Genomic DNA, 23,375 nt, shown 5'->3' with positions numbered 1-23,375 from the left:
CGTGTGCAGTCGTTGCTGCATGAGCCTTGTTTTGTGGCTTTGGGATAAGCAGCAGCAGTGGAATTGGCTTCATGAGCTCTCCACAGGTCTTTGATACCTGCTCTGACTCATGTGTCTGCTTTTGTGCTGCTGTTACGACCTAAGGTGGGGAGGGGAGGGCCATTACTGTGCAGATCACCCCTTTGTTCCTCCTGAAAATGCTCCCTTATGTTCATTCTCTGAGCCTTTCCAGTGTGTGATGCAGTATCTGAAAGTAAGGCTCAGAAACCCTTGGGGAATGGGAATTGGTATCAGCTTGCAAAAGCAAGCAGAGGCAACCGGTGCTGCCACGCTGGCTGGGAGCTTGGTGCTGCTAATGGGCTTCAGGAGCCACAGTTACTGTAGCCTGTGCAAGAGCACCGGCTCTGGCCACGGTGGCATGTCACAAAAGGTGGTGCCAGTTGGTGCAGTGGGTTTATTGCACTGAAGGGAGACAGGCTGGCTGGGGAGGATGCTTTGAGTGGCACCCAGCCCCTTTTCTGTCTGTTCCTTCTGCCAGCTGCTTGGTCCCTTTCAAATTCTGTAATTACCCAAAGGTGCCTCGAGCCTGGTCCTGCCAGGCTTTGAGCACTGCTGAGGAGATACTGGAGTCCCTCTGGGCTGAAGTTGATGGGAGCTGAGGGCACTCAAGTGTTTTGCACAATCTGGCCCTTGATCTACAAGGGGAAAGTCTGAAAATGCCAAACATCCCAAAAATGTGCCCACCTCTCTCCAGTTATGCAGCCTTATCTGGGTGAAGCACTCCCTGCTAGCAGCACCCTCTTGCGGTGTCTGGTACTGGGGAGTCCTCCCAGCTCTGTGCTGGGGCCATCACCCACTCCAGGTGAAATGTGTGGTAAATCAGATCCTCTTCAAGCAGGTGGGCAAAACCTTTCCAAGCCCAAGAAGCTACTGACACATGTATGTTAAAGGCTACAAGCAGGAGCAGTCTTCACTGGTGTGACTTCTTCTCTAGGAACCAAGGGGTGTTTGAGGAACCTCGATTGCCTGCTGCAGGCAGCTCCTGTGAGATGAGACAGTCTCTGTTTCTCCCTCTCCCCTCTATCACACAGCAGATAAGCTCTGTGTAGTCCCAAGGCTCTTAAGTATGTTTGGAAGTTTTTCTAGTTATTTTGTAGTTGCAGAGAAGTTTATATGGGGCTGAAGGAGCAGAGTGCAGAGGGAGGAGAGCAGAACCTCATCCTGAAACAGGCAGGAGCTGCTGGCAGCAAGGTATTCTTGGGCTGGGTCTGGCAGGTGAATGGAAACAGGGAGAACACATTGCTGCTTGCAGTTCTGCTGACTTCCGCTGTTGAGCGAGACTTCCCCAAAAGTTTCTAATGTGCAAAGGAGCTGTTAACACAGCTGGAGTTCTGGGGTGTCCTGGATGTCTCAGATTCCTTTGCAAACTGATGCTGTAAATATAGCCATAAAGTGCCCCACATACCTGCGTTCCTTGGCTGAGGCTGTGTGCTGATCTGGGTGAGCTCCATCTGCTGTCACTGGAGGGCTGGTGCTGTTTCTCTCCGAAGCAGCAGGATGCGCAGACCCTCTCCCAGCCTGCTCGCTTCTGGCTGCTCTCCCAGGTCTTACCTTTGCTGCAGGAAGGACAAACTAGAGGCTTGCAACCTGGTTATTTCTGGCACCGTGTTCTAGCAGAAAAGCAGAAGAGATTGCTTGGTCCAGGGCTCTGAGTGTTTTGCCATGCTTATTCCACACTGGTGAGGGATATCTGGAAAATGCCCTCTTAAATACAGCGACTTTTATGGGTTTTTATTTTCAGCTGAACTTTCTCAAGCGATGAACAGTGGTACAGGCTTGTCCAAGCCTTCCCCTCCTCTCCCGCCAAAGAGAGGCCTCCCGCCTAACAACACGTCAGAGGCAGCTACCGCTTCCAAGCCCCCAAACGACAGGACAATGACAGCTAACCGCCCCACGCTGATACCGATGCACATGACCTCTGTTTACCCACCACCCTCACCTTCACCACCACTGCCCACACACGTACCCCCTGAACCTCCACGCCTGCCCCTGCCTGCCTCCACCCCTGTCTTGGACCCTCCGCACTCCCTGGACCTACCCAAAGAGATGACGACAACTACGACTCCTACTCCAGAAGACTTCAGGTCCTTGGAAGTGTCGAAGAGGACAGCAGAGCAAGGGTTTGGCGAACCTCTCATGCTGCCTCGCCTGCCCCAAATCCCGTTGCACATCCGTATCCAGCAGGCTCTGGCCAGCCCTCAGCCTGTCACGCCGCCTGCCGAGGGGTCACACAGGGCTCACTCGCTGCTCTTCGAGAACGATGGCTTTGGAGAAGACAATGGCACGCTGGGCAGGACAAGGTCACTGCCTGTCACCATCGAAATGCTGAAAGTGTGAGTACCTCCTGTACACGTGTGCGGTAAACACCTCGCAGTGGTGTGTGGGTCACGCTGGGCTCTGAGATGTCGGTGTCACTCCCTGCTTCTGCGAGGCTGTGGTGCTGAGGAGGGCTGTGGGCAGGGCTGGTTTCTTTGCTGTTTTGTGCAACAGCCTAGAAACGGCTTTGTCTGTTGGCTGAATCTGTGTTTCAGCCTCTTAGTGGGGCCAATGCATCTTCCCCATTAAATTAACGCTGGCTCTGGGATCTTACTGCTCACAAAGGGAAATGAGTTCCAGACTAAAAACACAAGCTGATGCCTGGCCTATTGTTAATTGCACCAAGACAAAACAAGATTTCATGCGTTTGTGGCCTGCCTTAGCATTTTGCAAAACAGAAGTGGGAAAAGGACTGTCTCGTACTTATAACAGAGCTGAACCTGCAGATCCCAGAGTAGCGAGGTGAGAGGGTTGTTTGGTTCTGCAAAGAACCTGCCTCTGGCATTTCCTCTGCCAGAGCTCCCTGTGCTTTGGAGAGAGGGGACTGCAGGATCATGGGGTGACTCGTGCATCTCTGATTCCGGGGCTACCCACAGACCTGCCTTCTGCAGGCTGGGGAGAGCTAACAAGGCTTTGATCTCAGGGGTATTCCCCAGCCCCTGTGGCATGTGTTAAGAGATGCAATACTGTGCTTCTTGTTAGTCCAGACGATGAGGAAGAAGATGATGATGACCAGGAAGAGGAGCAGAATTCGGGCCCTCGTGTGTATATTGGAGATGTGCCATCTGTCACAGTCATCCCGAAACTGGTGCCCCAGGTCCTGCCAGAGGAGCAGGAAGGAGATGAAGGGATGAGCGACTCTGACTCTGAGGGGCCCATCCTGTACAAAGATGATGAGGATGAGGAAGAAGATGAAAGCCATAACAGTAAGGCTTTGACATTGCAGCTGGCTTTTTTTCTCTGCTGAACTTGTGCCTGGCCGTACTGAGATCTGGATCAAAGACCTAGTTCACACAGTGCTTCAAAGCAGCTGGTTCTTGGTTTCATGGTGTACCACATGTCCTCCTCCTCATTCTCTCAAAGGCTCTAACAGCCAAACCTGTATGCTCATCTGCTGAGGTGCACCCCCTCCAGTTGCAGATGGCTCCTGCAACAGCTTGTGCTGTCCCACCCCTTCAGGTGGGCGAGCATGTGGGCATCACGCAGAAATGTGGGCAGTTTCTGTAGTGACTAGCTCTGGAGCTGTAGTGCAGAGCTTGGAAGGCAAGCCTCAGGGGGGAGAGCACAACTGCCAGGGGCACGTGCTCGTATCGCTGTGCTCGGGCACTGCAGTCTTCAGTCGCATCCCGTTGCTCTTCTTCCCCGCAGGCACGCTGGCTAACAAAGTGAAGAGGAAAGACACGCTAGCTATAAAGCTGGGAAACACAACCACGCTGCAGGAGGAGAAGGTTGTCTTCCCTCGGAAGAGCAAGGAGGAGTGGAATGAAATTCGGCACCAGATTGGGACGACGCTGATCAGGTACAAAGAATGGAGGGAGGGCGTGAAGTTTGAGCCATTGGCACAGCGTGAGAGGGGTGGGACTGGACAAAGCTGTCGCCTTGTCTAAGCAGCCTGTGCTGGAATGTGATGGGTGGTTGGGCACTGCTGCTGGGGCAGGGTCGGCAGGCTCAGTGTTGCTTTTCCTCCCCAATTATGAAAGTTGGAAGCTCCTCCTGGAGCTGAGCAACATCCCCTGACAGACCGCTGTTTCCAGAGGTTAAATGGACCGGGAGGGGAAGGTTTCAAGGACTACAGAAATGTTACTGCTATGATACACAGGTGGTGCAGAAAGATGTGGATAGATGCAGGCTGAGCGCTGATGCTTTAGATGGTGGATTAAGCTGGGGCTGCTGATAGTCTGGGCTCTGCTGTCATCTTGAGCTCCCTGCAGTGTTGCTTCTGAGCTTTTGAGAGGCCATAGCACTTCCCAGACCCGTGCCTGTGGGTGAGCAGCAGTTTGAGTGGAGGAGAGTGCAAAACAGAGCAGCAGTGATCTCCACTGGTGAAGGAAGGGTGTCAGGGAGGCTTTCCAGTGCACTGAAACCAAGCAGTTGTATTCTTCACCCCCTAGTGATGAATGACCAGATAAAACATTATGTACTTGCCACACTTTTCTTTAGGCGACTGAGTCAGAGACCAACAGCGGAAGAGCTGGAGCAGAGGAACATACTTCAACGTGAGTAATACTTCTCTAGTGGTCCTAAGTAACACGATAGGTTTGCCTTTAACATCTTAATCCAGGTGTACCTGGAATCTGCTTGAAATGTAGTAATGGAGAACTGTGCTTTGGTTATATTGTTGTAGTAAAGCAGTTCTGCTGTTTTGTTTTTTTTTTTCCCCAGTACTTTGTTACTGTCAGAAACTGACTCTGGGTAAAATCAGACCTTAGCAGTGGTACCAAGCAATAAGATTCAAAGCATCTTATTGACACCTCAGGGAAAAGTGTGTGAACTGGTTAAGGCTCTGATGTTACACAGCAAGGACTGTTAAAGGTGTTTTTGTTTGGGCTGGACTTGTATTTGTGGTCCAGACATTACAGCATTGTATTACATGATCCAAAAAGCAGCAGTTCATTGCTCAGTCAGTGGTGTTTCTCTTGGCCATAACTCGTTCTGCAAAAGTTTTAAATAAACGTCTTGAGGAAAGGGAAATGTCAGTTCAGGAAGTTTCCATTTAAAATATTTATCTGTGCTGTTATTCTCTTCAAACTATTAGTATAATAGCTTTGGGGAGGAGCAATCTGCAAAGTGGCTCAGATGTATTTTGACAATATAGCCATTAATCTTTAACACGCACAGGGCTGGAGAGAATGACTCATTCACGCTGTGTAAAGGCCCATAGTGCCACTGTGAATCAGGGGGGTGCTTGGTGGGGAAGGGTATTGAGTTGGACTGCACTCTCTGCCTGTCCTAAGTGCAGATGTGCCACAGTGAGCTTTCAGCTATGTAGATAATCTGATATAGCTCAGTACTGCTTTCCATTCAAATCCAGAAAGCATTTTTCAAAGCCGGTGATGCTTACAGGAAAAATGTATTTTTATATTCTTTTTTTTTTTTTCTCTTGGCAGCGAAAAATGAAGCTGACCGTCAAGCTGAGAAGCGAGAGATCAAACGCAGGCTCACCAGAAAGGTACTGCTGGCCTCCGTGCTGTGATCGCCATCTGGCAGAGCTGTCGGGATGGTGGTGGCTATGGGCACATCGTATGTACCGTGCTGGGGGTGAAGTCACAGGGCTATTGTGTAAGTGTCCCCAGTGCCCTCTGACTGCAGTGACTTTGGAACGTGGACTGTCACCAACGGTGAGCTGTTGGCACTGGTGGCCACGTTTGTCAGTGATAGATCTGAGCTGGCATCGAGCGTAACAAGCTAGATGAGAACTATATTTGGCACCTGGCACTTGGAAGGTTTGCTGGTGCTGGCCTGGCTGTTCTAACACTGTGTTCACACCAGGCTCCCCAAAGTCCGTTTCTAAAGTAATGGTGTGGGAGAAGCGGAGCAGAGCAACAGCTGCTTTTAGCTATTACCTCCAAGTTACCTGTGGTTGTTACTCACAGCTGGGAAAAACATCTCAGGGGCCTGTGGGTATGAAATGTGAGCATTGCTGTTGCAGAAGCAGGGAACGAGCTTGCTTGCTTTAGGGGTGTAAAGGCTGTTCCCAAACCCCTTGGTGTCTGTCATAGTCTTGGCAATGTGGCCTTGGTTCTGCCCCAGCCTGACCTCGTAATCCAAATGAGATTACACTGTAAGAGGGTTTGCCCGTTCCTTGCAGGCGGCCAGCAGGACCTAGCACTATCTGTGGCTCAGGCTCAGTGAGAGAACTGGTTTTAGTTTTGCTTGGGATGCTTAGTTCTGAACTGCGTTGTGGACAAGGCACAAACTAACTTCCTTTGTTCTTGCTGGTGCTCAGCTTAGCCAGAGGCCTACAGTGGCAGAGCTGCAGGCCAGGAAGATCCTGAGGTTTAATGAATATGTGGAAGTTACAGATGCTCAAGACTATGACCGGAGAGCAGATAAGCCGTGGACAAAGCTGACACCGGCTGACAAGGTAATGGGGAGAGCCCTGTCCCCAGGTGTGGAGGGCGGCATCTGGATCAGGGCATCCCATGCAGAGGGGCGTGAGCCAAGGAGATTTGCTCTGTTCCTTTTGCTTCACCTTTTCGTCTTTCCCTTTGCCACCCCACCAAGCACCACCAGTGCCCCTTCACCCTGTGCGCCTTACCCAGCCCTGCCTTCCTGCACCCTCCGTGGCGGTGTGGAGCCCGGTGTTTGCACGCCGGCCTGTGGCCGCTGCCTCCGCTTCTGAGCGGTACAGGAGGGTGTAGGGGTGCTGGTCGGAGGAGTGCTGTTCCCTGCAGGCTGGGGCAGGCTGAGGCAAGAGGCTGCAGGGAAGCCATTCCCTGGCCACTTGTGGGACTGCCCAGCCCTCAGTGTGCAGGAGGTGGGGCAGATTAAACTCAGCCCAGTGGGAACGGACTGGGAAAGCTGGGGTGCTGCCACAACCTGAGCTCCTGCCTTTACCAGAGGAGCTGCGGCACTCAGCCCTACTATCAAAACCAGGGGCCTGGAGCATCTCCCATATGAGGAAAGGCTGAGAGAGCTGGGCCTGTTTTTTCTGGAGAAGACTGAGAGGGGATCTTATCAATGTCTACAAATATCTTAAGGGTGGGTGTCAGGAGGATGGGGCCAGCCTCCTTTCAGTGGTGCCCAGCGACAGGACAAGGGGCAACGGGCACAAACTGCAACAAAGGTAGCTCCAGCTGAATATGGGGGAAAACTTTTTTACCTGGAGGGTGGCAGAGAGCTGGCACAGGCTGCCTGGAGAGGTTGTGGGGTCTCCTTCTCTGGAGACATTCAAAACCCACCTGGACACGACTGTGCAGCCTGCCCGAGGAGAGCCTGCTCTAGCAGCAGGTTGGACTAGATGATCTCCAGAGCTCCTTTCCCACCCCAGCTGTTCTGTAGTTCCATGAAAACTGCTCTGAACTCTTCACCACTGAAGGGTGGTACAGATCAGATGTGAGCAGGGGTGTTGGAGGTATAACACCTTTTTGCCATGTCTGAGCTCCCTTGAGATGGCCGAGAGAGTAATATATGTGTGCCTCAGGAGATAAAAAAAGATCTGTTCCTCTGTGTAGGCTGCCATCCGGAAGGAGCTGAATGAATTTAAGAGCTGTGAAATGGAGGTCCACGAGGACAGCAAGCAGTTCACGAGGTGAGTAAGAATGCATTACTCGGAGTTTTGATCTTGTTGGGAGAACTGTGCTGAGGCAAAACATTAAAAACCTTAGGAAAATGACCTGTACAGCACTTAGAGATTTAACGTGCCTGTCTGCCTCGGTGGTGTTGGATGACTGGAGGAGCAGCAGGCACAAAGTGCGTTGTTCTTCCTTAAACTGGGACTTTGATCCTGGAAACTCAAAGTGACTGGTGGCTGGTTTGAGGTGTATCTGAAACCAGTGTGACCTTGTAGCTGGCGTGTGCTTTTCTGGGGCTAGAGACATGTGCAGCAGAAGCCACAGTCACAAAACAGCTCAGTAGTTAGCTCAGGTATTATCTATGAAGTAACCTGTGGATCATGGTTCAAGTGATTATTTTCCCCCCCAACAGTTGCTCAGTGTGGCTAGGGTGAGTGTTTGCAGAGCACAAGAGCTTTCTAAGGCAGAGGTGAAATCATTTGATGTTAACAGCTTCACTGAGAGCTTGAGAGTTCAGAGATAATTCAGTTTACTCTGGGGTTTTTTTGGGTTTGGCAATCTGTAGTGCCTCAGTAACTATTTAACCTGAGTTCCAAGGATGACACGAATTTTTCACTTGGCTTTTAGGTACCATCGACCATAATCTTCCAAGAAGGGAGCAAGAGACTCGAGAGGACTGGAAGTTCTCTGCGTCCCTCTCCTAGGCAATACAGCGAGGGTGGAACCTCGGCTCTTCCAAGGTTTGCCTTCAAAACATATCCAGAAAAGGGCTTTCGGCCAGGGAAGGGGAATCCTGTCTGAATGTAGCATTTCACTGGAACAAACACATCTCGCGTGCCATCAGGCTGGAACTGAACACTATACCTCGCTCGGCTCAGCAATACGCCTCTGCTCCAGCGCCAGCATCCCTGCCAGGAGACCATGCACATGTGAACGAACGGTTCATTCCCCAGCTCCCTTTCTCAGCCTGGATAGGCCCAGTTCTCAGCTGTACATACTCCTCCTGGGAGTGCAACTCTTTGTTTCCTCCTCCTTACCAAGAGGAGAGGGGGAAAAAAAAAAAGGCAGCTCTAATGTTGGAAAGCTGAGGAGTGGAGAGTGGATGTGCTAGGAAGCACGTGTGTATATTAGCTGTGTACAGAGAACCCTGCGCAGGTGCTGACCCGCCAGACAACTGACATGTGACTCATAATTAACTTTTTTGGTTTTGCTTGCGTCTCTGTCATGTTCTTAATGTCCTGAATCACTACTGACCAATGGTTTGTTGTCTTGGAAGGGAATTGTATAGATATTAACATATGCTGCATCTTTTTGTAAAAAAAAAGAAAAAAGAAAAAAAGAAAAATACAGTTTTAAATGTACAAAACATTCCCTCCCCACTCTCACACTTGCTGTGATGTTAACAGATCTTGTCTTGAGATATCTAGGCTGGTTTAACATATTACAGAACCAGGAAATGACTGTTGCCTTTCTAAAACTTCTTAATTTGGGGAAGCTGTGAGAGTAGTCAATTCTTTTTATTGTGGTTTCCTCTCAGATGTTTTTTACGCTCCCAGATCAGGGTGAAACTTGCCTTTTCTCATTTTTACAGCTAAACCTACTGGAAACTTGATAATTTCACTGTGTGGGTGGAAGGGAGGGGAAGAGGTTTAAAAAGTGACCTTAAAAAGATGTTCTTTCTCTTCTGAGAATGATTTCATATTGGTTCTTCCTAAATCATAGAATCATTTAGGTTGGAAAAGACCCTCAGGATCACCAAGTCAAACCATTAAATGTGGGTGTTTTTAAAAAATAATCTGGTGTTGGCCACTGCTGTATCATGCACAGAACTGAACCCATGTGTGAGATGCCACTTCAGGTGAAGGAAGGGAATACGGCAGGAGGAAGAGGAGGATGCAGGAACGGAGAGGACTTGCCTTGCTCACAGACAGCCTCTGTCGCTTGGGGTGGCCCTGGCCGTGCTGCCCACGCCGTGCCAACGCCGGGGCCGGATCCCCGGCCGCCTGCACCCCACAGCCGCGGCCTGCCCGTGGAAGATGGCGGGGGGCTTCCCTCACAGCTTCCCCTGTACAGTTCGTCTGTAGACTAAATCATTGCATTGTATATCAGTCTCCTCAGCGACAGATTTTAATTATTGAATAAAAGTATTTTAGGATTTTTTTAAAAAAAACCCTGATTTTCGTGGTCGTGTTTTAAATGCTATGGCCGGGGGAGCAGCGTGGGGGGCCCAGGCCCCGCTCCTCCTCCACGGCCTCGCGGGGGGCGTGGCCCTGGGGGCCTTTCCCGCCCTCACGTGGCGCATGCGCCAACCACACGGCGCGTGGACTTTTAGCTCCTCCCTGTGCGCCGTGCGCATGCGCACCCTAGCCACGCCCCCGCCCGCCCTATAAATACCGCGACGCGCCGTATCTCGTTCTCTTTTTTCGTGCGGCGGAGCGGGCTCAGGTAAGTTAGCTCCCGGCGGCGGCGCCGCGGCCTCCGCTTCCCTTCCCTTCCCTGTGGCGTGTGGTCCTTGCGGCCGTGGAGGGCCACGCTGCCTGTGGCCAGCTCTGGGAACGTTGTGTTTCTTTTTCCATGCTCGTAAGAGGTGGCGAGCTGGCTGCTTGGGGGGCACCCCGGGGCCGCAGTCCTCTCGCGCTCCTCACCATCTTTTTCTCTTAAGGCTCTTCTGACGCCTGATGCTGTCCCGCCTTGTCCAGCTCTGCTTCCGTCGTGTGAGTGTCCCTGGTGGGGTCCCGCCTGTGGGCTGCGTGGCGGGGGGGGGGGATGGAGGGGGCCTGCAATGCTTTAAAATGTCGGTCCAACGTGGATACCCGGAGAAGTCGCTCTCTCTCGGCTCTGTCCGTGTGGCGCACGGGAGCGTAGGCCTTCGGGCCCCTGACGTACAGTCCCTTTCCACGACGTTGGAGAACAAGCCGGGCCTTGAGTCTGCAGCCTGCATATTCCTACTGCTTCTCTGAGCCCTCGGGCGGTGACAGAGGAGACAAACCATGCAGGAAACACTTTGGCCACTCAAAATGGCTGGCGGGGGGGGGGGCATGTGCTGGGCTGCATGGCTTGGGGAGGGGAGCGAAGGGCGAGTGGGGAAAAAAAACCCTTGAGCAATGGCTTAAAGTACTTTTTTATCATTTCCAGTTCCAAGCTTGAAAAGTTTGGCATGAGCAGAGCACTGGTTTGGAAGGTAATTTTGCACTAATGTTGTTGGCCGTACATACTATACGGTTCTCTTATTAGTTTATATTTTCAGTTGGCTTGCTATTTCTCAGTTCCTTATGAAAACTGAATTGGATAGGCTTAAAGTAATTGAATGCCGATGCAGACTTTATAGGTGTTAGTTAACAGTGAAAGCTTAGCTCAGGCGTTCCCTAGCTTCTAAGATATTTTTGGACTTTGGACGGGTGGGGGGGAAAAACCTTATTCCAGAATCATCTTAAAGAGAAAAAAAGAGTCCTTGGTGAAGTGGAGATAATTTGATTATCTTAGGGCCTTGTTTGTGCTATGGGAATTGGGGAAAGAGGAGAAACAAACATTTTTTTCCTAAATTGTTGCAGGCACTCGTCGCTAATTGAGATGAGATGCTGCTAACAAAGAATCCCTATGGCTGGTAAGAGAGGGTGAGTATATTGAGAGTACCAGCCCAAATACTTAATAAGGGTGATAGTTAAGGTTCAGTTCATGTGGTGTGTGTAATCAAAATGTAGCTGCAGAGATGGGAATGGGCTGGAAGTGGAAAGAAAAAAGATCTGCGTTTGTTGGCCTTCCAACAGCATGTGCTTCACCCTGGGGACTGCCATGAAGTAGCTTTCTGGGGGCCCGAGCAGAACTGCAGTGTGCCTGGGCACGTGGTGGGTCAGATGGCTGCTCAGTTGTGTGGTACAAGAAGCACGGACTGGGGCTGAGCCTGGTGGGCTGGCTGCACACAAAAAAGGCAGATAAAGCCATGGGACTATGGTAGAATTGGCTTGCGTGTGCCTGAAAGGCGGCACAAAGTCAAGGGCGGGACTTGTGGGTGGCCTGGCATGCCAGGAAGGAGCTGCATCTGGGGTGCCTTCAAATGGTGGGAGCCTGGGGTGTGGAAGGAATGGGAAGGAGCGCTGTGGACCAGCAACCCTGCTCTCCAGTGGGGCCAGTCCTGCTGCTGGGAAAGTGGATTTGACTCCCATGTGTGGCCAGGACATTCCAGGGGAAGCTGATACTGGAGGGATGTGGGCAAGGCCAGCAATTTGTGCATCTGTGTTACCTGAAAAAAGGCCTTACATTCCCGATTTCTAAACCTGTATTTAGCTGCAGTAAAGAATTAAATAAATTTATTTTTTTTTGCTTGGTGTGTGTTTCTTTGTGAGCGAATTGTTTGGTTAGGCCTGGAGTATGAAACATCCAGGACATTGATGCCTCTCACTTGGAATCAGCAGTGGATTCCTAGTCGGGAAAGCTGCAGAAACCCACTTCAAACCCGTGCTGGCAGCTATTTGGGCTGCATTAGTAGTGGGCAGTACCTACCCAGAAGCCTGATTGTGGTCGGGTCTGCTGTGGGGGGAATGGCAACAAAAGGGGAACGATTCTGATGGGTGGTTTCTGTGGGGGTGGTTTAGGATTAAAGGATTGGAGTGTAAATAATTGGCTACCTACTGCTGCCCTTGAGCAGCTGGCTGGGTATCCTGCCCTTGGCCACGTGAAATGCAAAGGGAAAGGGTAAGGTAAGGGATGTCCCATCAGCTCATCCAAAGAGATCCAGTGGGTGTCTGGAAAAACTTGATAAAACATTCCAGGGTTATCCTTTTCCATGGAAGGGTGTTAGATCACCTGGGCTACTGGCTGGGTGGGTAGCGCACCTCAGGAGCCAGATCTGTTCAAGGGTAGATGAGGCTGGCCTGTTGGCTAAGTATGTAATTGGCTTGGCTTCTGTTTAAAAAAAAAAAAAGTTAATACATGCCAAATGGATTATGTTGACCTTTGGTCTAAAGCATCCCGAGGGGTGGATTTGCAAATTAACAAGAGTACTAATGTGGAATAGGAAATACTCTCCTGTTGGGTAAGAGACAGGCCTTGCTGGTGCAAGCACAGACTGTTGGTTGCTGTGACAGCAAGAAACTATCCAGTTCCTGCTCCAAGAATAAAAGTGGACAGGTGATGGTAAAGGTGGAGTGTGCTGTAACGAACATTAGGATGAAGGGCCATAATGGGGATGAGCCTTGTGGTCAGCTCTGCCTCAATACTCTCAGGAAGCCAAATGGATAAAAGCTTTTGGTTTCATCTTAAGCTATATTGTAATGCTAATTATGAGGACCAGAAAGTTCCAAAACTCCAGTCACTGGCTCTGAAGTGTCCTTGCAACTCTTAAGGAGTGTGATTGTGAAGGTGAATCTGATTACACGTGACAGTGGGTTTTGAGCGGTCCTGGAAACTGACTTGGAACATTGATGGCACGAACTGCCAAAAATGCTAGAAATTCAGCATCCCGTTTCCACACAAACGGGCAAAGCAATGGTTGGGTTCTGGCAGCAACCGGGAAATGAGCGGTCTGGACAGCATTTCACCCTTTTTGAAGAGTTCAGTTGGGTCAAATGTGCTTAATAATACCCAGCTGCTCTTCACAACCCAGCAGCTGGAGGTGTTCCTGCCAGCACGGCAGTGGCCCAGGGAACGTGTGGTGGTGGCCCACCTTCCAACACCCAGCTCAGCCACACTGGGGTCTTGCAAGAGTCCTCCACCCCATGGGCAGGAGCCTCAAGTGAAGCCCTTTTATGTTGTAAATGATGCTTTTAATCCTCTGTAGACAAGTCAATTTTTCCTCAACTCGTGCAATCGTTATTTCCATAATTAGGCATTCCTGAGCCGGAGAAGGCCGCTACAAACATCTCTTGTTACGCTTGAAACGGTCAAAAATGCTGTAGATGCTTTGGAAAATTTGGTCTGAAATCAACTTGCTTTCTCGGTTGACTACCCAGAACGGGACGGGCTGCGGGCTACCTCGGCATCACACCAACGCGAGTTACTCAACTTGTGGCTTTTGTTCCAAACCAATCCAAAGGGATCAAATAGGGCATAAAGAAGTTACGTAAGTTTGTGTTTTCCATCAGATACCTCCAGAACAAGCTCTGGTAGATGCCAGCTTGGCTACGGTCCTGGCTTCCAGACCTCAGCGCGTGGGCCCGCGGGATGTTGTTGATACCTTGTCTTGCTTCATTAACATTGTCCAATTAGGCACTCCTTGGGTTAAATACCTTACGCTGCAGATCTGTCCCCTCCCTGCTGTGCCTGTGGTGCTGCCCGTAGGAATTGCTGCTTCTTAGAGGTGGGGCATCAGGACAGGCAGTGTACTGGTAACAGGCATGCACTGGCCAGGATACCCCACAGAACCCTGCGCAGGGCCTCCGGAGTGGCAGCTGCCTGGCACTGCCTGCATTGTCTGTGCTGCCTGCCCTGCCTGTGCTGTGCCCTCCCTGGTGCTGCCTGCCCTGCCTGCGCTGTGCCCTCCCTGGTGCTGCCTGTGCTGCCTGCGCTCTGCCCAGCCTGGCATCGCCCTCCCTCCCGGGCATTGCCTGCCTTGCCCTCCCTGCCTTGCCTCCCCTGCCCGCCCGGCCTGGCACTGCCTCCCGGGCTCTGCCCGCGCAGCCGCCGGCCGGCAGGGGGCGCTGTGGCGGGCGGGCGGCGCATGCGCGGTGCGGAGGCGCGGCGGCCCGGCCGGCGGCGGAGCGGAGGTGGGAGCGCGGCGCGGCCCCGGGGGCGGTGGGTGGGGGGCCGCGGAGGGGGGGGGGGGGGGGCGCGGGTGTGTCGCGCCCGCCGAGCCCCGGCCCGCCCTGGGTGCGCCCGGCCGCCGGGGCGAGCGGAGGGCGGCGGCGGGAGGGGCCAGACCGGGCCGCGGGCCTGCGCGGCCCCACGTGAGGCGGCGCGGGGAATTCAAACGGCGGGAAGGGGCCGGCGGGGGGGGCGACCGGGCCGGGGGGGGGCCGTGGGCGGTGAGCTGGGCCCACGCCGTCCGTGGGGGCGGGACACGCCGCTTGTGGGCCCGGCCTAGCTCTGGGGGTCCCACCGGGCCCCCCGCGGGCCGTGCTCCTGCGGGGGGGCGGGATGCGGGGGGCGGGCAGGCCTGGCCCCCCCGGGGTGCTGCGCCGCGGGGCGGGGGGCTGATGGGGGCTGACGGCAGCGCCGCAGAGGGACCGCGATAAAACGCGCAAGGAAAATCCCACCCAAGCTGCGTTCTGCTGAGAGGGAGCAGAGATGGGCGCTCGCAGCCCGGCTCCCTCGGCAGCCCCCCCCAGGTGACCCGAGGTGACGTTAAAGCCGGGAAAGGGGGGAGGGGCGAACACTCGACAGGCCCGTGGGCGACCCCCTGACAGCGTGTCGTTGGCATTCAGATCCAAGGCACTATGCCGGGGAAGCGCACTGCAAAGAAGAGCCCGGTGCTGGAAGAGACTGCGGGAAGGAAGAAGATTAAAGGTAAGAAAAAATCCCTGGGAGTTTTCCCTCCCTGTTCCCAGGGACCGGTTGCATCGGAAGGGTCATTTCCCATGTGTGATGCGTGTTATTTCTCATCTTGCAGTCTGCCACCCATCCCACTGCACGCAGCCCGGCCTGGTGCTGACCTTGGGGCAGGGTGATGTTGGCCAGCTGGGCCTGGGGGAGGACGTGATGGAGAGGAAGAAGCCGGCCCTGGTGTCGCTGCCGGAGATGGTGGTGCAGGTGGAAGCCGGAGGGATGCACACGGTGTGCCTCAGCCAGACGGGAAAAGTGAGTGCAGCGTGGACAGGGCAGCACCCGCGGGGGGCATGGGGAGACTGAGCTGTGCTTCCCCGCGAGCTCTGGGACTTGTTCTTGAGCAGGGGTGGTCTGAATCAGACCTTGCTCTGCCCAGTCGTGTAGCTCCCTTCAGCTCCAGGGATGACTGTGGTCCCCATGCCGTGGACCACAGAATTTTGGGGACTCAAAGGGATAATTCAGCCCGGTGGGTCTCTGCCCCCTCACTTCAACTCAGCTTGTTGCCCCTCTGGGTCCCATCCTGAGCAGCTCGCTCTTCTTCTGCAGATCTACACCTTTGGCTGCAACGATGAAGGTGCCCTTGGGCGTGACACCTCAGCAGAAGGGTCAGAGACCACACCAGGGCTGGTGGAGCTGCAGGAAAAGGTGGTGCAGGTCTCTGCGGGGGACAGTCACACAGCTGCGCTGACAGATGACGGCAGGGTTTTTGTCTGGGGCTCTTTCCGGGTATGTTGATTTCTTGGACGCTGGAAGCTCTGTTGATGGTTGCTGCTTCTGTGACTCATCTCCCTGCATTTTTCTCCACCCAGGATAACAATGGGGTGATCGGATTGCTGGAGCCCATGAAGACAAGCTCCGTTCCTGTGCTGCTCCAGCTCAGTGCACCTGTCATTAAAATTGTCTCAGGTGAGCAAGGTCTTGGGGTGTGCCTGGGTCAGGCTGGTGCACGAGGCAGTTGCAACCCTTGGGAGAAGGTGAAGGTCCAAAAGTCCATGTCCTTTTCCTCCCCCTTGGCTGCTGCGAGCCAGCTACAGGGTTGTGCTTGCTCTTGTCTGGCTCTTGAGAGAACAGACCTTGTGTCTCTTCTAGCCCTGATGGTAATGTTAATATTTGACCCAATCTGATGCAGAATGCCTTACAAGAGTGCTCTAACCACGATCCCACAGGGTCAAAGCACTCGCCCTCTTCTAGACTTGGGGAAGCTGAGCAGAGCAGCCAGGGAACTCGTCCAGGGCCCAGGTGAGGTTGGGGGAGACCTGTGCCCCTAAACCTTCCCAGAAAAACTTTGAAGTTTCGTTTGGGGAACTGGGATCAAGAAAAGGGAGATCCTGGGGGTTTAAGTTGTGCCAGAAGCTGGTGTCAAGGTATCCGATGCAGTAATAAACCCTACTAAATTCTGGAAAGCTGGGAGAGCTGGGGTTTATGTGTGAGATCTCAGCCCCTGGGTCTTGCTGGGTTCCTGGAGCATGACTCCTGCTTCTCTCCTCTCCCTCATCCCCTCCCAGGGAATGACCACTTGGTGATGCTGACGGTGGATGGCGACCTCTTCACCTGCGGCTGTGGCGAGCAGGGCCAGCTGGGGAGAGTGCCGGCACTCTTTGCCAACCGAGGAGGAAGGAAAGGGCTGGGTGAGTTGCTGTGGTGCTCGGAGGTGTGTGGTGCTGCGTCCTTTGGCCCCAACTTTGCAGAGGAGCAAAGAGACCCAGTCTCTTCCCCTGTTGCTCAAGGGCTTGTATGTAAATCCGTTACTTGAACTCAGTAAGCTGGATCTAAGGGGGAGGGAGAAGAGTGTAAATCATTAGTCCTTGTATGATGCCTTGTCTCCTGCCCCAGAGCGCCTGTTGGTCCCCCAGCGTGTCCCTGTCAGAGGTAAAGGCAACAGAGGCAAAATGCGCTTCCAGGATGCCTTTTGCGGAGCTTACTTCACCTTCGCTGTCACGCAGGAGGGACACATCTATGGATTTGGCCTCTCCAACTACCACCAGCTGGGTGAGTTTCATTTACATCCCTCCAGATCTCCTGCCTGCTTTGGTCTGGGTGTGGACTTCCCAGTCCTGTACTGCCCTGGCCTGGGGGGGAGCACTGCTGAGCGTCCCAGATCCTGAACACCAAGCACCCGCCAGACACACCGGAGCTGGAAATTGGGGTGGGGGGGTCATCGTGCATAGCTCTGGCTTTAGATCCCAGGCGCAGCAGCTGGTGGATTTGGGCAGAAATTTGATTTCTGGGGGCTTGGGGGGGGGGCTGTGTTAGGCTCTGGTGGGGTGAGCCACAGGGCAGATGGCTTTTTGCCGGTTCCTGGCTTGGGCTGTCTGTGCCTGCGGACCTGATCTGCCTGGGTTTGTGCATCCTGCCCCACAGGGACCCAGGGCACAGAGCCCTGCTTCTCGCCGCAGAACCTGACGTGCTTCAAGAACTCCACCAAGTCCTGGGTCGGGTTCTCCGGCGGGCAGCACCACACGGTGTGCGTCGACTCAGAGGGTGAGCACCCTGAGAGGCATGACAGGCGGGCTGGGAGTCACACAGTGCAGGATGGGGGGAGGCCCACAGCCCTCGTCCCAGCTGGGGAGGTGTTGGGGTGAGGGTGATGTGCTGGAGCCCTCCAGGTCCTTGGTGTTCAAGGCAACAAGGGTGTGAATTTGCAGCAAAAGGCAGGGAGGGTAACAGGAACCTGGAGTCACTTGTGAACTCTGCTCTTGCAGGCTCAGTAGTCTGTCCAGGCACCCACCCACCCTGCTGATTTTGGGGAGCTCAAAGGTTTCTGTCCCACCCTGCACCTCCTGGTTGGGATCTAGGGTGTAGCAGAGAGGAGTGATGCTCCTCCAGGAGTCAGACTGGGGAGAGAGGGTCTGGCTGTGGCCTGCTACAGGCTTCTTCCCGCCTCGTGCCACCCCTCTCGTGTGTGCGTTGTGCTCCAGGTAAAGCCTACAGCCTGGGCAGGGCAGAGTACGGCCGGCTGGGCCTCGGTGCAGGGGCAGAGGAGAAGAGCACGCCCACGGTCATCCCGGAGCTCCCCAGCATCTCTTCTGTCGCATGCGGCGCATCGGTCGGCTACGCTGTCAGCAGTGATGGTGAGTGCCGGGGGCCTCGGGGGCTTGGGATTGCCACCCTGTGTTCCTTCCCCACCCCTCATCCGTCCGTCCTGATCCCCCTGGATCCGGCCAGTCCCGCTTGTCTTCATCACACGCTGCCAGCTGGGTCGGGACTGGAGCCAAGTCCTGGCGCTGATTGACCACCCGGCCTGGGGGCAGCTGGGCAGCAGCTGCTCAAATATTTTTGTGGGCCCTTGGCAGTGAGGTTTGTAACCAGAGTGTTGACCAGGTCGTTGGCCTGCCAGTCCCTTCTCTACACCCTGAACTCTGCTGCTGCGAGACCTCCATGCTCTGGCGCTGCACACGCGTCTGTAGCCCGCAGCTGTGGGAGGAGGGTTTGTGGTGGGCTGATGGATTTGGTTTGCTCCCCAGGGGCAAAACACTGCCTTGGCTATGTGATGAAACACCTCTTTGAGTTGCAATAGCTGCTCCTCTTCTTCCTGCCTGCATCTCTGGCGCCCATCGCCCAGCCCCCTGCCCTGGGTTTGGCTGCTGGCTCCCCTTCCCACCCCACCATGCAGCCGCTTGGAAGTCACAACTTGCATCACCTCCGTTGCAGGACGAGCGTTTGCCTGGGGGATGGGCACCAACTACCAGCTGGGCACAGGGGAGGAGGATGACGTCTGGAGCCCCGTGGAGATGACGGGCAAGCAATTAGAAAACCGCACGGTCCTGGCCGTGTCCAGCGGCGGGCAACACACTGTGCTGCTGGTCAAGGACAAAGAGCAGAGTTGATGAAGCAGTGCCACGCAGCTGAGCCCAGCAGGATTGCAGGACCTGTGCACGCACCCCCGCCTTCTGCCCCGGTCGGGTGACTGGTTTCCAGCTCTGGGCTGCCATTGACGGCAGTGGGGAGGGCAGAGCCAGGCCCCAGCGGTGTCTGCATGGCTGGAGCAGGGCTCTTCAGGGATGCTCGTGTTTTCTCCCTGCAAGCGTGTGTCTGTCTTCCCAGGTGCCCAGTGCTCTGGCAGCTCCCCTGGGTCAGCTTGGTCCTAAACTGGTCTCAGTACTGTGACTGGATGGGTTTTCCGCTTTTCATCTGTTTGGTGGGTTTTTTTTTTTTAGTATTTCCTGCACTGGCAAAGCTGAAGGCCTTGTTCTTCACAAAAGGGTTTGAGCATCAGGCTTTCTGAGGTCCCCATGTTCCCCATCTCTGGGTGCTCCTTCATCCCCTTAACCTAAACATCTTTTGCCTCTCCAGCTTGGATTTGTCTGTGGCCACCCACCTAAGCCCTCTGGGCTTGGCCCAGCTGAGATTTTGGTCCAGCAGACATGCTCCTGGGGAGCTCTCTCCAATTCACTCGACAGTTGTGGTTGCGGTGGGGTGGATGATGTGGCTGGGAGCCTGCGAGGGGGAACGCTGCTGGATGATGCCCAGCCCGTGCTGCGTGCAGAGCTGGGCTGCTGGAAAAGGGCAGGGGGCTCCTGCCTGGAGAGGCCACCTCCAGCGCTGCCGTTTGCAGTCCCAACTGCTCCTGCTGATTCCTGTTGCCTTTGAAAACCCAACAAAATCCATCCCACAGGTGGGGACTTTGTTATTTTAATTTTTTCTCTTTCCTTTGCTGAGGAAGGGGCTTCATTTGCTGTTAGGGCCTCACTGAGAAGACAGCCAAACCCCAGCTATGCATCGCATCACTTGAAACAACGGGACTGCCTCCTCATCGCCTCTGGTCTTGGTCCAGCTGGTCTTGGCTCCCTGCGCCCGGCCTGCCCCGTCTTTCCGTGCTGCCTTCCAGGTACCTGGACTGAGAAGGTGGTCTGTGAAGATGAAATTTTATACATTAAGTTGTAGCAATAGGGGGAAGCGGTGGGTGTGCGCAGGGCTGGTGGTTGGGACTTGTACAATGGTTCAGAATAGGTTGAATTTTTTTAAAAGAAAATGTAAAGTATTTTGGTTGATTAATTGATGAAGAGAGGGAAAAAAAATGTAATCTTTTAACGTTTGGAATAAACAGAGTTTTGATAAACCCTGGGGTTTCCTGTGGTTTGGAGGGGTGGGCAACCCTCCTGCCACCTCTCTCCGCAGACCCTGCCACGTTCCTGTCCCCGAGCTGCCACAGGAGCTGTGCTGCCACCTGAGCTTCGGCATCTGCACCAAGGTGGCCCCAGGGAGGGGAGCCCAGGGCTGAGCAGAGGCTCAGCATCCTTCAGCCCGTGCTCAGGGGCAGGTGGGGACAGACTGGGGACACCTTGGCCTCCTGCCACCCGTGGACAAGGAGCCAGTCCTCTGTTCCCGTGGCACCTGGGGACAGGTCGAGATGGGAGCTGGCTTTGTAGGGGTGCAGGACCACCCTTGGGTGCTGTGGCGGTCGCAGCCGTGCCCGGTGCCACGTGTGTGCAGTTGTGGGACGCGGCCGCGGGATGGCAGCAGGAGAAGGCGCTGGGACTGCTGGAGCGCTGCACTGGGAGAAGTGGGGCAGGGATGGGATGGTCCCGGTGGGGTCCTGCTTGTCCCCATCACCCTCCCTGCAGCACCCTGCCTGTGGCGGGCCATCCCTAGTGTCTTTGGACCTTCAGAGGCTCAGCTGAGCCCACCAGCGTGGCTGGAAAGTGTCTTGGCACATCCCCGCTGCAGGCTGGGTGCTGCGGCTGCTCCCAGAGCTGGAGCTGAGCCGGGCGCGTGCGTGTGCTCCGGCAGAGACTGGCACGGATGAGCCAATTTCCGCGTCCTGGTGTGACCAGAGTCCCCATCTGTTGAGTCTTAATTAGTTTGGGAGGGAGCAGGTTCTGTAATGAGCCTCCAGCCAGGGACGGGCTTTGGGCAGGCGGTTGGTGGGTCCTGGGAGCAGCTGGGGCTGCCGGCAGCCTCTTGCCTCCACTGCTCTCGCATCTTTTGGGCTGGGGCAGGATGAGCTCCACGGGCAGGGGGTCCGGCAGGAGGCTGGGCACCCGCCTCTCCCACCACTAAAGGCCAGGTTTGTGTTTGGTGGTTGCGGATTTGGGCTTGCAAAGGGCTCTCTTCTCCACCACGTGCGGGTGGGGTGTGGGCCCATGGGGAGCGTTCTGCCGCTGAGGACGGAGCCCATAGTTTGCCATCACTGCGGGCTGAGCCAGGGGCAAGCGTTCCTTAATATCACGGTTAATGCTGCTCCCCAGGGACGGTCACCCTCCATTTGATGCTCCTCCTCCCATCAAACGTGACCTGCTGGTCCTGGTACCTGATGGGGAAATTGCTCGTTGTCTTGGGCCTGATTCCCAGCGACAAGCTCAACATTAATGTCTTGTCTCCAAAACCAGCACTGGTATTTTTATAGCCCTTCCAGGGAAGAAACCCTGTCCCACTCCGAGTTGCTTTGCCACTCTTTTTCCAAGCCCCTGGATGCCATCGTGACGCAGATGGCTGTGCTGCGCTCCGCAAAGTCCTGCTCCAGCGGCTGCTTTTCATGTGTTTTCGTGCCCTTCGCTTTGAACCTCGCTGACCTATTTATAGCTAAGAAATGCAGAGAGACTTAATAACCAGAGACGTGGGACTCCTCCGGCATCGGGGCAATGCTGACAAGCCACCGTGGCTGCTGGGGCTGGAAGAGCAGCTTCTGGCTCTGAGGGGCTCCTGGCACCCGGCTGGAAGGAGGCGGCCCCGGGCCCCCCGGCGTTGGTTGGGGCTGGATGCAGATGGGTTAAATCGCCAGGTAAGCCAGGTTTGGGTTTGGGGAGTTTGAGGTGTGGGGTTTGGTGCCATTCCTGGATAGTGCGGATGCCTGCCAAAGAGGGTAAGGACTCTGTAGAGGTGATGTCCTGTTCAAAACTTCATAGAAAACTATTTTAGGAAGGACAAAAGTCACCCTGGTAAGGGCTGGAGCCCCCCGAGGCGTTGCTGGCAGCTTGGAGGGGAAGGGGATGTGCAAAGCGGCCAGAGAGGGACCCGACCAGCCTGGCCAAGGCACCCACCGCACCCCGGCGACTGCCCAGCCGTCAGCAAAGTGTTTTGCTTTGTAACCTCCCCGGTGCAAACCCAGGCTGGCTGGGGTTTGGCTCCCCCCTCCTCATCACCCCACCCTCATCACACCAGGGACTGGCACCCTGGGGCATCCCTGGTGGGTCAGGCTCTGCTCCCAGCTCCTCTCCTTCCATCAGCTCAGGGCAGCTTTTCTCAATCCCGCCTTCTCAGTCCCGCTGTTGGACAGGGAAGTTTCATGATGCAAAACTGAACCAAGAAAAGCCGGTGCAAGAGGCCCCAGGGCCAGATCCTGCCAGGAGCCGATGCACCTCCAGCTCCTGCAGCCGGGGACAAAACCCCAGTCATTCCCAAATGGGATGGGATCATTCCCATCCACCCATCCTCAAGGGGCTGGTTGTGCTCCTGGGAAGGGGAAAACATCCCTGAGCTTGCTGGTATTTTCAAGAAGAGGGGGAAAACAGGGCTGGGGAGAACAATAGGGTTTAAAATATTCAGAGCTGATGAATCAGCCGGCATTGTCTTGGGAGGCAGAGTGACACTTCAATGGGAAGTTGCTGGAAATTGGGGGAAGGATGAGCCCCCACGAAGAGGGGAGAGGGTGGGCGAAGGAAAACAGTTTAATTGAGGAAAGGGAAATGTCTCATTAACAAGGTTTTGCACTGGCAGAGCAAGGCAGCGGTGTTTTGGGGGTGAGGAGGAGAAAACTGAGTCCTGTGGTGGGGTTTGGGAGGAACTCCTGGCTGTGCCAGGGACTGGTCTCGGTCCAGCACCGGCACAGCCAGACCCTTTCCCATTGCCGGGGGTCCCGGGTCAGCGGCTCTGATCCCCACCCTCCCGGTCCCCATCTGCTGCTATTTGAAGTGTGTAAAAGGCTTTTAATTTACAGACAAAAGATGAGAATGGGATTTGGGGCTTTCAGCATCCACAGTGGATGAGCTCTGGTGTTGTGAAGCTCTTTTGTCTCCAGAATAAAAAGCACTTTGTGTGTCATTTGAGCGATGGGTGGGGTTCTGGGGTTTTTTTCTTGTTTTTTAACATGATGCTTTTTTGAATGCCAAAAAAATCTACCTATGCAACGCTCCTGCAGGATCTACTGGGAGGGAACTGCATCTTCAAGAGGGTTTGGGGGATGCTAAGTTGATTTCTTGTTCTCCTTTTCCTGCTTCCAAGAGGAAACGAGTGTTAATTATTGCCAAGTTGCCTGCTGGCAGGGCCACGTAGTTTTCCCTGGGCTAATTAAACAGCCTGCTACAGCTTGTCGGGTCACGCAGGTCTGTAACGATGGCTGGAGTTAAG

At 54.5% G+C, this 23,375-nt stretch overlaps 2 protein-coding genes and 1 non-coding gene across 10 annotated transcripts in view; all 3 read left to right on the top strand.

Moving 5' to 3' along the window:
* The window catches only part of PHACTR4 (phosphatase and actin regulator 4), a 71,196-nt gene extending 59,267 nt beyond the window's left edge, over nucleotides 1–11,929 (top strand). For all 6 annotated transcript variants that reach the window (XM_055705798.1, XM_055705800.1, XM_055705801.1 and 3 more), the window contains 11 exons: nucleotides 1,802–2,393; nucleotides 3,079–3,302; nucleotides 3,745–3,895; nucleotides 4,537–4,592; nucleotides 5,484–5,545; nucleotides 6,323–6,460; nucleotides 7,551–7,627; nucleotides 8,238–10,055; nucleotides 10,273–10,324; nucleotides 10,746–10,791; nucleotides 11,162–11,929. In XM_055705798.1, the coding sequence (XP_055561773.1) occupies nucleotides 1,802–2,393; nucleotides 3,079–3,302; nucleotides 3,745–3,895; nucleotides 4,537–4,592; nucleotides 5,484–5,545; nucleotides 6,323–6,460; nucleotides 7,551–7,627; nucleotides 8,238–8,253 (1,316 nt within the window). In that variant the 3' untranslated portion in view covers nucleotides 8,254–10,055; nucleotides 10,273–10,324; nucleotides 10,746–10,791; nucleotides 11,162–11,929. The remainder of the gene's footprint in view (nucleotides 1–1,801; nucleotides 2,394–3,078; nucleotides 3,303–3,744; nucleotides 3,896–4,536; nucleotides 4,593–5,483; nucleotides 5,546–6,322; nucleotides 6,461–7,550; nucleotides 7,628–8,237; nucleotides 10,056–10,272; nucleotides 10,325–10,745; nucleotides 10,792–11,161) is intronic.
* Nucleotides 10,411–10,615, top strand: LOC114018134 (small nucleolar RNA SNORA73 family). The gene has a single exon (XR_003563558.2). It is a non-coding gene; the product is annotated as a small nucleolar RNA SNORA73 family (small nucleolar RNA).
* RCC1 (regulator of chromosome condensation 1) lies at nucleotides 10,746–20,148 on the top strand. Of its 3 annotated transcripts, none has more exons than XM_055705803.1 (12): nucleotides 10,746–10,791; nucleotides 11,162–11,224; nucleotides 13,435–13,663; nucleotides 14,969–15,050; nucleotides 15,154–15,341; nucleotides 15,636–15,815; nucleotides 15,899–15,995; nucleotides 16,595–16,717; nucleotides 16,923–17,078; nucleotides 17,451–17,570; nucleotides 18,008–18,160; nucleotides 18,741–20,148. In XM_055705803.1, exons 3-12 carry the CDS (start codon nucleotides 13,505–13,507, stop codon nucleotides 18,914–18,916), a joined length of 1,434 nt encoding a protein of 477 aa, XP_055561778.1. In that variant the 5' UTR covers nucleotides 10,746–10,791; nucleotides 11,162–11,224; nucleotides 13,435–13,504; the 3' UTR covers nucleotides 18,917–20,148. The 3 variants fall into 3 exon arrangements, with proteins under 3 accessions (XP_055561778.1, XP_027668468.1, XP_055561780.1); XM_027812667.2 differs by having other exon boundaries at nucleotides 13,435–13,668; XM_055705805.1 differs by lacking the exons at nucleotides 10,746–10,791; nucleotides 11,162–11,224; nucleotides 13,435–13,663 and adding an exon at nucleotides 14,256–14,311.
* Nucleotides 20,149–23,375: the final 3,227 nt, after the last annotated feature.

The sequence above is a fragment of the Falco cherrug genome, chromosome 3 (genome assembly GCF_023634085.1).
Source record: "Falco cherrug isolate bFalChe1 chromosome 3, bFalChe1.pri, whole genome shotgun sequence".
In the NCBI taxonomy this organism is placed as follows: Eukaryota; Metazoa; Chordata; class Aves; order Falconiformes; family Falconidae; genus Falco; species Falco cherrug.
The sequence above is the reverse complement of the archived record's forward strand: the minus strand, read 5'-3'. Positions and strand labels throughout refer to the sequence as shown.

Coding starts and splice junctions, on each gene's coding strand:
- RCC1 (XM_055705803.1), top strand. CDS start 13,505: ATGCTTTGGAAAATTTGGTCTGAAATCAACTTGCTTTCTCGGTTGACT. Junction 17,079..17,450: donor CTCCAACTACCACCAGCTGG/GTGAGTTTCATT, acceptor CCTGCCCCACAG/GGACCCAGGGCACAGAGCCC. Junction 18,161..18,740: donor CTACGCTGTCAGCAGTGATG/GTGAGTGCCGGG, acceptor CCTCCGTTGCAG/GACGAGCGTTTGCCTGGGGG.